The sequence below is a fragment of the Ambystoma mexicanum genome, chromosome 9, assembly GCF_040938575.1.
Source record: "Ambystoma mexicanum isolate Mex_15411 chromosome 9, UKY_AmexF1_1, whole genome shotgun sequence".
In the NCBI taxonomy this organism is placed as follows: domain Eukaryota; kingdom Metazoa; phylum Chordata; class Amphibia; order Caudata; family Ambystomatidae; genus Ambystoma; species Ambystoma mexicanum.
The window spans coordinates 75,888,481-75,900,961 of NC_090931.1; the positions used below are offsets into that span (position 1 = coordinate 75,888,481).

At 45.9% G+C, this 12,481-nt stretch overlaps 1 protein-coding gene across 1 annotated transcript in view; it reads left to right on the forward strand.

Annotated features, from left to right (window-relative positions):
• The window catches only part of KIRREL3 (kirre like nephrin family adhesion molecule 3), a 961,667-nt gene extending 955,534 nt beyond the window's left edge, over window positions 1-6,133 (forward strand). The window contains exon 14 of the mRNA XM_069613887.1: window positions 3,612-6,133. Within this exon, the coding sequence (XP_069469988.1) occupies window positions 3,612-4,055 (444 nt within the window). The 3' untranslated portion in view covers window positions 4,056-6,133. The remainder of the gene's footprint in view (window positions 1-3,611) is intronic.
• Window positions 6,134-12,481: the final 6,348 nt, after the last annotated feature.

Sequence of the window (12,481 nt, forward strand, 5' to 3'; positions counted from 1 at the left end):
GATGTGTGTGGGTGATTGGAAGAGATGTGCGTGGGTGATTGGAAGAGATATGCATGGGTGATTGGAAGAGATGTGCGTGGGTGATTGGAAGAGATATGCATGGGTGATTGGAAGAGATGTGCGTGGGTGATTGAAAGAGATGTGCATGGGTGATTGGAAGAGATGTGTGTGGGTGATTGGAAGAGATGTGCATGGGTGATTGGAAGAGATATGCATGGGTGATTGGAAGAGATGTGCGTGGGTGATTGAAAGAGATGTGCGTGGGTGATTGGTAGAGATGTGCGTGGGTGATTGAAAGAGATGTGCGTGGGTGATTGGAAGAGATGTGTGTGGGTGATTGGAAGAGATGTGCATGGGTGATTGGAAGAGATATGCATGGGTGATTGGAAGAGATGTGCGTGGGTGATTGGAAGAGATGTGCGTGGGTGATTGGAAGAGATGGGTGTGGGTGATTGGAAGAGATGTGCGTGGATGATTGGAAGAGATGTGCATGGGTGATTGGAAGAGATGTGCGTGGGTGATTGGTAGAGATGACTGTAGGTGACTGGAAGTATGCATAGGTGATTGGAAGAGATGTGCATGGGTGATTGGAAGAGATGTGTGTGGGTGATTGGTAGAGATGACTGTAGGTGACTGGAAGTATGCATAGGTGATTGGAAGAGATGTGCATGGGTGATTGGAAGAGATGTGCATGGGTGATTGGAAGAGATGTGCATGGGTGATTGGAAGAGATGTGCGTGGGTGATTGGTAGAGATGACTGTAGGTGATTGGCAGAGATGTGCATGGGTGATTGGAAGAGAAGTGTGTGGGTGATTGGAAGAGAGGTGTGTGGGTGACTGGAAGTATGCATAGGGGATTGGAAGAGATGTGCATGGGTGATTGGAAGAGATGTGCATGGGTGATTGGAAGAGATGTGCGTGGGTGATTGAAAGAGATGTGCGTGGGTGATTGGAAGAGATATGCATGGGTGATTGGAAGAGATGTGCGTGGGTGATTGGAAGAGATGTGTGTGGGTGATTGGAAGAGATGTGCGTGGGGGATTGGAAGAGATGTGCATGGGTGATTGGAAGAGATGTGCGTGGGTGATTGGAAGAGATATGCATGGGTGATTGGAAGAGATGTGCGTGGGTGATTGAAAGAGATGTGCGTGGGTGATTGGAAGAGATGTGTGTGGGTGATTGGAAGAGATGTGCATGGGTGATTGGAAGAGATATGCATGGGTGATTGGAAGAGATGTGCGTGGGTGATTGAAAGAGATGTGCGTGGGTGATTGGTAGAGATGTGCGTGGGTGATTGAATGAGATGTGCGTGGGTGATTGGAAGAGATGTGTGTGGGTGATTGGAAGAGATGTGCATGGGTGATTGGAAGAGATATGCATGGGTGATTGGAAGAGATGTGCGTGGGTGATTGGAAGAGATGTGTGTGGGTGATTGGAAGAGATGTGCGTGGGTGATTGGAAGAGATGTGCATGGGTGATTGGAAGAGATGTGCGTGGGTGATTGGTAGAGATGACTGTAGGTGACTGGAAGTATGCATAGGTGATTGGAAGAGATGTGCATGGATGATTGGAGGAGATGTGTGTGGGTGCTTGGTAGAGATGACTGTAGGTGACTGGAAGTATGCATAGGTGATTGGAAGAGATGTGCATGGGTGATTGGAAGAGATGTGCATGGGTGATTGGAAGAGATGTGCGTGGGTGATTGGAAGAGATGTGCATGGGTGATTGGAAGAGATGTGCGTGGGTGATTGGTAGAGATGACTGTAGGTGATTGGAAGTATGCATAGGTGATTGGAAGAGATGTGCATGGGTGATTGGAAGAGATGTGCGTGGGTGATTGGAAGAGATGTGCATGGGTGATTGGAAGAGATGTGCGTGGGTGATTGGTAGAGATGACTGTAGGTGATTGGAAGAGATGTGCATGGGTGATTGGAAGAGAAGTGTGTGGGTTATTGGAAGAGAGGTGTGTGGGTAACTGGAAGTATGCATAGGGGATTGGAAGAGATGTGTGTGGGTGATTGGAAGAGCTGTGCGTGGGTGATTGGAAGAGAAGTGTGTGGGTGATTGGAAGAGATGTGCGTGGGTGATTGGAAGAGATGTGCATGGGTGATTGGAAGAGATGTGTGTGGGTGATTGGTAGTGATGACTGTAGGTGATTGGAAGAGATGTGCATGGGTGATTGGAAGAGATGTACATGGGTGATTGGAAGAGATGTGCGTGGGTGATTGGAAGAGATGTGCGTGGGTGATTGGAAGAGATGTGCGTGGGTGATTGGTAGAGATGTGCGTGGGTGATTGGAAGAGATGTGCGTGGGTGATTGGACATGTCGCCCGTGGCACGGGTAGGTTCTTCTCCAAAAAAAGATTCCACTGACAAAAAACTCATGAACTCCAGGCAGGTTTGTTTGTTTGTTTATTAATTTGTAGGGCGCGCCGAATCCGTAGGTAACTGGGCGCAAAAGGTACAAGGATACTTAAAGCTTGGGTTACATAAAGGGTGGGCAAGTATAAGTACAGAAAATTATTCAGGAAAATACAACAAAACTATACAGTAGGCACACATCAGGTGGGTAAGAGATTTACAAGTATGGGTACCGTAGAGGTCAAATGTCATTGGAGCGCAGCCAGTTCAGGTGTTGCGTCTAAAGCTGGTGTAGGATTGGTCAGTTCTGAGACCGAGAGGTAACGCATTCCAAGACTGGGCAGCTTTCACTTTCACAGGAGGTCCATGCGTGAAGCAGTGTTTATAATGGACCTTCATTAAGGATCAGGAACCCGTAGAAACCATTGATGAACAATCGTTTTGCAAAATGTGGTGCCTTCAGGCTGTTTCGGTGGTAAAATGATGGCAGTGGAGGGTTGTGCTGGCACACTCGGCAATGCTGGAGGGAGCTTTGTGCCAACAGCTACCTGCAAGTGATTGATGGTCACCATGAGTGAGCGCCTGGAGGCTGCCCCTGCGTGGTAGCGGTGCGTGCTATACATCAACATAACATCACATAACATAAGTGAGCGACTGATGTGATTAAGCCCTGAAAAGCTGCAAGCCGGGGTGTGTCCACAATCTTCTTGGGCAAAATGCAGCAAGCCATTTTCATGATTTCATTTTCTTCGTGATTGTGTGGGAAATCCCGTGGTTCCGGGAGATGCCAGATTCAGAGAATCAGGGAGTAAATGCCTGAGTCTATAAACCAGCCGGGCAACACATAAGTATCAGCCACACAGACCTCACACAACGCTGCCCGGCTCCTGTGACCCAGCTCTGCCTGAGAGCCAGGTAGAAACTCAGTCTGTCTGAGCTCATGAAGTCACTGACCGCACAGCTAAGACTGATAAGAAGAGTTTCAGTTGTGGGGCCGATACCAGTGAAGGGTTTCCTGCACAATGGGCAAAGAACCGGGATCACCAGGCCATCCTTTAGTAGCTAACAAAGATATCGCTCCCTTCCTTTCCAGCACCTGTTCAGTGTTCAATGTCTTAACTAAGGACAATGTTTCTTGAGAAGTTGTCAACAATGCAGACTCGTTTGTACATTTCTATAATTATATAATTGTCAGTCAATGAGAACTCCCTTTGCTTACACACATTTTGTCTTATTTTGTATCTCTCAAGGACCCTACAAATGGATACTACAGCGTCAACACCTTCAAGGACCACCATTCTACGCCCACCATCTCACTCTCAAGCTGCCAGCCAGAACTGAGGCCCGCCAACAAGCAGCGGGTACCCACGGGCATGTCCTTCACCAACATCTACACCACCCTCAGCGGGCAGAACCGTCTCTATGACTACAGCCAGCGCTTTGTGCTGGGCATGGGCAGCAGCTCCATCGAGCTGTGCGAGCGCGAGTTCCAGCGCGGCTCCATGAGCGACAGCAGCTCCTTCCTGGACACGCAGTGCGACAGCAGCGTCAGCAGCAGCGGCAAGCAGGAGGGCTACGTACATTTCGACAAGGCCAGCAAAGCTTCCGCCTCCTCCTCCCACTACTCCCAGTCGTCGTCCCAGAACTCTGACCCCTCCCGGCCGCTGCAGCGGCGAATGCAGACACACGTTTAACTCTCCTCTCTTTAGTCGAGAGGCGTATGAGGAGGTGGCCTGGGGCAGACTGCTGAGGAAAGGCAGTGACAGTATTGGAGGACCAAGTGGCCAAAAGCCATTGAAACTCAACGAATTGTGGAACGGCCCTGTGCTACAGAGAGACAATATTTATTTTGTTTTCAAGGGAAGGGTAATATTTTCCAAAGCACTTTGGCCCACAGTAGAACTACAAGCCATGAATATAACTCTTAGAAAGAAACATATATATGTGTGTAAACGTTGACAAAAAACAGTCCAGGATGACCTTGTACATCAAAGTACTCCCCGTGATAGAGCAGCCACTAACTGCACCGTCGCCGAGGTTCACTGGTTAATAGCATTTCTACTGAACCGAGTCAATGTCAAGCACAAAATCTATTTTACTATTTTAGAGTAGAGGGTTCGAGAACCTGGAGTCAGAAGAAGATACAGAAAGGGACATATTAACTTAGTTAGGCTCCAATTCCTTCGCGTAAGAGATTAAGCAAAAGTATGGACTAGGCTGTATTCATCAGCACAAGACCTACTTCTCATTCAATTTTCTCCAGCTACTACATTCCAATATCCTAATCGCTGCAAAAAATCAGGACCAAGAAGCAGACCACCATTGAATAGGAATCACATTAAGTTCAACCAGGGATGGTCCTTGACCTCATACCGAAAAGGACTTTCAAGAATGGGTTCTAGCGAGTGTCAATGTACGATCATCGTTGGCCATCACCGTTCATCTCGAAGCAAGAAACAGGACTTCTCTTCCTGATCGCCTCCTTATAGAAGAGTTTTGAAACTGACCACATTGACTTGAGCAAGATGAAGAAAACAGCAGGCGATAGTACGTTATCCCTTTCTTGTCGCCAATAGTCGTTTCGGCTCACAAAAATCCAGGTGACCCCCACTGATTGTAAGGAGTAAGAGTATCATACTTTCAGTGGAGGATGATTGTCAGAAAATTGGCACCACGTACGAACATTAATCGGTAAAACGCCTAGGCCAGGGGTTACATCATTACAACAAAGAGAAATTCATTGCGAGAAGATCCGGAGCGCACTGACCTCATCCTTTTCTTCCAGGCAATTCTTCAGCATATCCACAAATGGGTATTTTTAGTGAGCCAGGAACCGTCTTCTGAAAAAAATAGTTATTTTGTTGCCGCTACTGGCCTCTTTGTACCCTTCCCAGCTGTGTACATTGACTGCGGAGGTGACTTTGCTGTGCATACCAAGTGACATTGCATATCATAATGCGTAGACTGCAAACTCTGTTTTCTCGGTTTCTTTCATTGGGTGTTTTGTATGCATAAGTTATTGTCAATAAACTGGGGCTAGAACAGGACTTGGTCAAATGTTTGCCTAATGGAGGACTTGGCCATTCCTGCTTGCGTGGCAATTGTTGATGGAAAAAGGGGTTCAAAGGGATCAAGTAAAGCATGGGAAGCCAGGGGCGGGGGCACAACATGATGGAAGACCGACACCTACAGGCACTTGAGGTTCAAGAACAGGTGTGATATGAAGGAAGCCAGCATTGTGTCTGAACTGTGAGTCCACTCCTACCTCTTTCAAGAGAAGCAGAGACTGTGCGCCCACCAAGGCCTCGCGAAGGAGCATCATTGAAGTACGCAAGGTGTTCCACCTGAATGCCACAATTGCCAATTGACCCCACCTCATCCAAGTCCCTTTCATCCAGTCCTGGCTTTTTAGCCAAGAGAGCTTCCCCTTTTGTAATCGTGGGCCCAAGGAATAAAGTAAAACTACACTTCCCGGCATGAAAGGTGTTGAATGAAAGTCCAGGATTGGTAAATGTCACTTTGCCAGCATAGGCCAGGATGGCAACTCTGTTCAAGCTTTGTAGGTTTCTGATTTTTATAACCCGGAAATGAAAGCAGCTCTTACTGGAAAATGGCATAAAACAAGGGTTGTCAAGGGGTTGAAGTGGGAAAAATATTCCTTATGGGAAAATCTGTGAGAGTTTATGATATGTTGACAAAGGGCCACAGAAATGTGGGGTTCTGTGTTGTACAGCGAGTAGACGCGTGCAATATTAAATATGTTTATTTTGGACATTCTGGAAGCAGGTGATTTCTTTGAAGTGAATGTGGGTGAGGGGGTGCCAAGGAGGGTCTTGTTGTAAAATGTCTTAATGGGTTTGGGTGCAGACCCGGACTTAAATCGCATTGAGCGTCGTCAACGGCAAACCGAGTCGTCCATGTGCGCCGATGGAGAAACCATGGATAACCATGTTCTGGGAATTATCTTCGAGAAGGGAGAGCTTAACCTCAGGATCACTCGTACCCGGGTTATCGGGTAAAGTTTTCAAGTAAAGGGTGGTTCTTGGTGGTTCTTGGAATGATGTACCTGGTATCACGTGTCAAGAGAAACTAGCCAGAGAAACGTGAGGACAACCAGAAGGATGGAGCCACCAGCACAGCAAGGGGCCATGTGGGGATTAATGAAGTAAACTGATCATATGTCTGAAGTGTTGCTGTGTTACTGTTCTTCAATTGCAGGTCAAAGTGTTCCGAAGCATGATCTCCCCAGAGCTTGGCGCTGTCTCATAAGAAGTAAGCAATCGCTATTGGTACCGTGTGAAATGGGGATTAGCCCTGCTTGTATTAAGGTACTCACCAATTGCATCCATACAGGCGCACAACGAGGGGTCTGGGTGCTCCCCGGCACTTAAACTTCATGAGCTCAATCTCCTTGGCCCCTCAAATCTCCCTTCCTTCCTTGCTCGTCCCACGACTCATGACCAATCCCCAAACCATGCCCTTCCTACGAGTCAACCATTACAGCACTTTCCTGTTTACCCCGCTCTTTGAACAAGCCTCCAATGCACACGTTGGATGCGCCAAGTCAGCGACATGTACTAAAACACGTGATTGTGCTGGTAAGAGAGTCCATATGGGGGAGGCAGGAACAGCAGAAGCCTGGTATACCAAAGGATGTGGTCACACATAACATAAGACATGCATAACTTACTCTTTCATCCTTTTGAGGTTAAAAACGTTATTGGCCAACTTTACTTTATTAATAACTCATGTATCTACATGCGTTGTCATCTAGTGAATTTTTTAAGTGTAGGAACGGAATCTTTCCATGAGTTGGCCTAATAAGCCAACACGCCTGAACCATGAAATTGTGTTACAGTGGCAATGCTGACATGTTTTCTGATCAGAGTTTTTAGGGTTGGTCTCCCCCAAAAATGTTTTAAAATAATGGGTTAAAATATGCATTTTACAGAACACATTTCCAAACAATTTGGTAAAAGCCCAAACAATGTGGCTGGGTAGAATAAAACGTGAAAAAAATCAATGCATGCCAGGTCATCGACAGAACACGAGAGAATTGTCTTCACATTGTTATGATGCCGGTACCACAATGTATGCCAGCATTGCCCAGTAAACACCCAGAGCAGAATATATGTCATCATTGACACTGTAGCACATTTTGACAATACATGCAATCATTGTCCTGTAAAACACCTTCATGATGGCTGGTGCCCACAATATATTTCATCCCTGATTCATGGAATTATTTGCTGTAAAACAGGGATTGGCGTAGCATTCTGCATGCAAATCCCCATTTTACACACAAATAATTCCATGAATCAGGGCCCAAGTATTTAGTACTACGCATTTAATCTACATAAACTTTGCCCTGTGACCCAGGGATTTCTCAGTGCTCAACCGAAAACTCCTGAAGAAGGAGGGTCTGGATAAAGACCAGCAGTCAATCAAAGTCAGAACAAAAAGGTTTTCAGTCTCTTTCTAAATTCGTATGGATATTATTTCCCTTTGAGTGGGAGACTGTTCCGTAGTTTAACCCCCCATGATGGTACTAGATCGTCTGTATCCACACAATCTTCTAAACCTTGGGACATCTAGTGAGAGGCAAAGGGACAATGTTTAAGATGCCCAACACATCTCCTTCTCAGATAATCAGGAGAGTTGCCATAGAGTGTCTTATGAATTAGTCTCAAAATCTAAACTCGATTGTGGCTTGGACTGGAAGCCAGAGTAGCCTTCTCAAGACTGGGGTAATATGGGCCAGTTTATTGGTGTTTGTAACTTCAAAGGCAGCTGTTTTTTGTAAGGTTTGGAGCTGTCGAATGGACTGCCTATTGTGGTCTCCATGGAGACAGTTGCAATAGTCTAGTTTAGCCCCAATGAGTAAGTGACAGAGAAGAGTCAAAGATTATTCCCAATGATTTAGCTTAAATCGCACAATTGGATTCCGACAGGTAAACAACCCTAGGGAGCTCTTTACAGAGAACATGAGAAGAAAGGACGAATATCATTTTGGTCTTTTATTGATGAAGACCCAACCAATTGTATGACATCTAATCCATTATGGTTTTAAAAGTTTCTAGAATAAAAGCAATGTTGTCATTGTATGATCCCTGCAGTCGAAAGACTATCTGGGTGTCATCAGCATACTTCTGAAATGTAACACCCACATTAGTCAAAAGATCACGCAATGGGTGACCTTAGAGGTTGAAACGCAAAGGAGAAGTACACGCCCCCTCACGTACACCACACGTTAAGACTTCTAGGCCAGATGAGTATTCCTTGATTTTTCCTCATGATGCTCTGTCTGACAAAAATAAGTTAAACCAACTTACTGCGGTCTCAGGTACTGCAGCTATTTCCCCATATCCAGCAAAATCGTGTGCTCAAGAGTATCAAACACAGCCGAGAGGCCCAAGAGCATTAACATGCCGGCGTAACCCTCATTGGCAATCCGTAAGAGAGTGTCTTCAACATCCAATAAACACATAGTCCCTTCTCCCTTTCCATGGTAGCCATTGACTTGCTTGTAAAAAAAGGTAAACAAATAAAATGGCCGTCCTGGAAAGGGAGAAGGGGCTGCGTGTAGTCCCTTCTCCCTTTCCATGGCGATCCGAAGAAACACGGAAGAAAGGCGAGTACTGGCGCAAGGGATGCGGTACGACGTGAGCCAGATTACCAGAAGGTAAGGCTCGCAAATTGACCAATAGTTAAGCTTTCTTTTTTTGCGCTGTGCCGAGTACTAATATGTATTAGGGCTATCTGCTGCACTGAATTTACCCAATATATTGTTGACAGCATGGTCCGTTTGACTGATAGCCTTGTCTTTATTGACCATGCTATACTTTTGATTAGTCTCTTTAGCTGCCCTTTAGCTGCCTCCAGCTATTCCTGATGTCTTTCATTTTTTTTAAGTAAGGGCCAATTGAATCTGGTTACACCAATTGCCTGATCCAATCACTTTTGACCTATCTGGGGATATTTTTTGCTCCTGTAGAAAATTAAATAGCGCCTTCATCGAGTTAGCAGCTCTCGAAATCTGATTGTCAAACAGGCTTTTTTTGCCTTTATCATCGCTGCCTTATATTTTGCCGGAAGGCACTTCAATTTCTAGCTGTGTCTTTGGTTCGGGCCTCGCCTCAGACTATGGTCCAATTTTCAAACATCCTTTTTCATGTTAGCAAGTACTTCCTCATACCATTTTATCCCATCATGTTTGTCCTTAATTAATGTATGTGTGGGTGCTACCTCATCAATAGTATGAGAGGTGGTAGAGTTATCCAGTTGCCCAAGATCTGCTACCCCAAAGTCCTCCGAGGGTCTTGAAAATATTCCAAAAATGGGGTTAAGCACACCCACCAATAACTTACATTTATCCCTGTACTTAATGATCATCTTGTCATTGCCCGATGGGCAAATCGCATATTTCAATGAAGTTTAAAATGAAAGGATGACATGGTCAGTCCAATCCACCCTTGTCAGTGAGCCATTCACCGCATTGACATTGTACGCAAATACCCAAACGGTGGATCTCCACCCAAAGTGAGTGGAAGATGTACCTAAATATATAATTCCCAAATCTACTTGCTCTTGTTTGAGCTGTAGTGTGTTTATATCTCGAGGCTCATGAGAATCCAAATTAAAATCTGCCAGATCAATTAGTGGGGGCCGAGATCCTAGACTGTGATATAATCATGTCGACAGAAATGCCCTGATTCTGCCTGTGCCCACAATAAATGCCAACATTGCCATATGAAACACGGTTTCATTATGCCAGCGCCCACAATGTATGCCATAATTGCACTCTAATACATTTTCATGACAACTGTGCCCACAATATATGCCAGCATTATGCTGTAAAACGCATTTTCATTACGACTGTCCACACAACACGTGAATGTAATGCCACTTTAGCCCCTTCTCATGGTGTCTGTGGCCACAATGTAGGCCAGCATTGCCCTTTAAAACAAGTTTTCATGATGGAAGTTCCAAAACATTAAGGGCCTGATTCGTGGAACACTTTCCTATGGGATTGCGCCATTATAGAACACTTCCATGAATCAGGCCCGAAGTAGCCTTGCCCCAGGCGCATGCACACCCCCAGACACATATGTACACATACACACATGGGCACATACATACATGGAGACATCCATCTGCATATACACATAAGCAAAGCACTTTTTGACCCACCCACGCACCATTTCTTTTTGCTGGCTTGCCTGACTCGCTCCACCCAGTCCTTCTAATCCACCATTCTAATCTTTCGTATGCACTACCAGGAAACAGAAATAATTCTGATCCCTCAGCACCAGTGCCCTGGGGAGGGGGGCATGGTGCACATCTGGGGCTCGGAGAACCTATTACCCCCAATGCATCTACCAGACCTTGCTAAGAGGAAGTACCCTGGGGGGGAGGCCTTTATCCGTGCTGTTTGCCCCCGCCTCACATAGACTCTAAGGTATGTGTAGCAGCTCTGGTTCCTGGGTGAGTGAGGGCGTTCCCATGCATTTCTTTCGGCAGCCTTTTGTTTTATAGCCTATCTTCCCTATAATGGGCAGAATGGGTGGCGGAACGCCGCCCATTATGGGTGAGCCACCCCTGCTATTATGGTCCTATAACGACAGCGAGTGCACCCAGTAACCTGACAGACTGCAGGAACAAATGATGAGTGCTTTCTAAATGTCACTAAAACTCTTGGATGCCATTATGGGTAATGGGACTATAATACATTGCCACCCATTATATCACTTTCATAGCTCATTATAAATGAAGAGCACTTTTCCAGACTAGAAGCAGTTTGATATTGAAAAGGGTTTTAAAACCTTGGATAACTTTGTATCTTCAAAATACATGCCATTATTCACAAGTATGACAACTTTGCCTTGATTTACAGGTTTTCAAACTATTGCTAAATTAGAAGTGTATATCAGAACACACAAAGCATGCAATATGTAAGCCCACCGAGGGCTTCTGATGAGAGGACAATAAACCACACTGCCAGAAACCGTAGGTGGATTGTTGGACCTGCTTGCTGCAGGAGTAGCCATCCCAATATGCAAACCACATGAGCACAATTCACACTGCTGTAGAGTGTACATTGAAAAGGGAGAGAACGTGTACGTGTCCAAACTCGGAAATGTCCCTCTGCTAGCCCTGGTCTGCAGCCTGTGGATCTCCAGCTATTTTGAACTACAACTCCCGTGACCCCTCACCATTGTCTGCACTGACTAGTCGATGGAAGTTGTAGTCCATCATTTTTGATGGTCTAAAGGTTGCAGACCAGCGTACCTGCTGGTCATCATAGAATATAACCAGCTCCACTGTAGCAACAGCCCCTCAAGCTGTTCATTAGATGAAGCCCCTACTCAAAGCCCCTCCATGTGCATCCCAAGTATTCATTCACCCATCCCGCAATGTGGGCAGGTTCAAGTATAGCGCTGCCTGGCAATATACCAGGCTTTCCACAAGACTACAACTCCAGAGCGTCCAAACATGGTGGCTGCTGAATTTTATAAGTCGTGGGGAATAATTATTTAATTATTGTTAACACAAGCGCAAACGATGCATCCGAGGGGAGTACAACGGTTCCCCTAAGACAATTTCTTAAAATAAGTGGAAAAAGTGCCTTCTGCTCTACCGTTTTCGTGTTAAGGTTAATAAGCAAAAACTAAGAGGCGTCTGCAAAGGATGCTTTGCACGAGCCTTGTACAATGGATTCCTATGAAATCCGCCTGCTTTTAGCCAATGGCCCTCATTGCGACCCTGGCGTTAACCAATGGCGCTATTAGCGCCATGGTTAATGCCGGTAATTTACCGGATCCGCCATGATGACATGGGGAATTACCGCCCCATTAAAAGGTTGGCGGGGCGCCCCATTAAAAGGTTGGCGGGACGGTAATTTCCGCATTTACCATTGGCCCTTCCCCATTCCCATGTTTGTCCCAGATGGCTCAATGGGAATGGGGAAGGCGGTAATTACGGTACCGCAAATTGCGGTACCGTAATCACCATCAAGGTCCCTTTGCGGGTCCTTGCTTACCTTAACGGCTGGTACAGACCAGCCGTTAAAGTCGGGACCCGCAAAGGGACCTCGTAATCAGGCGTTAAGGGATTACCGGTA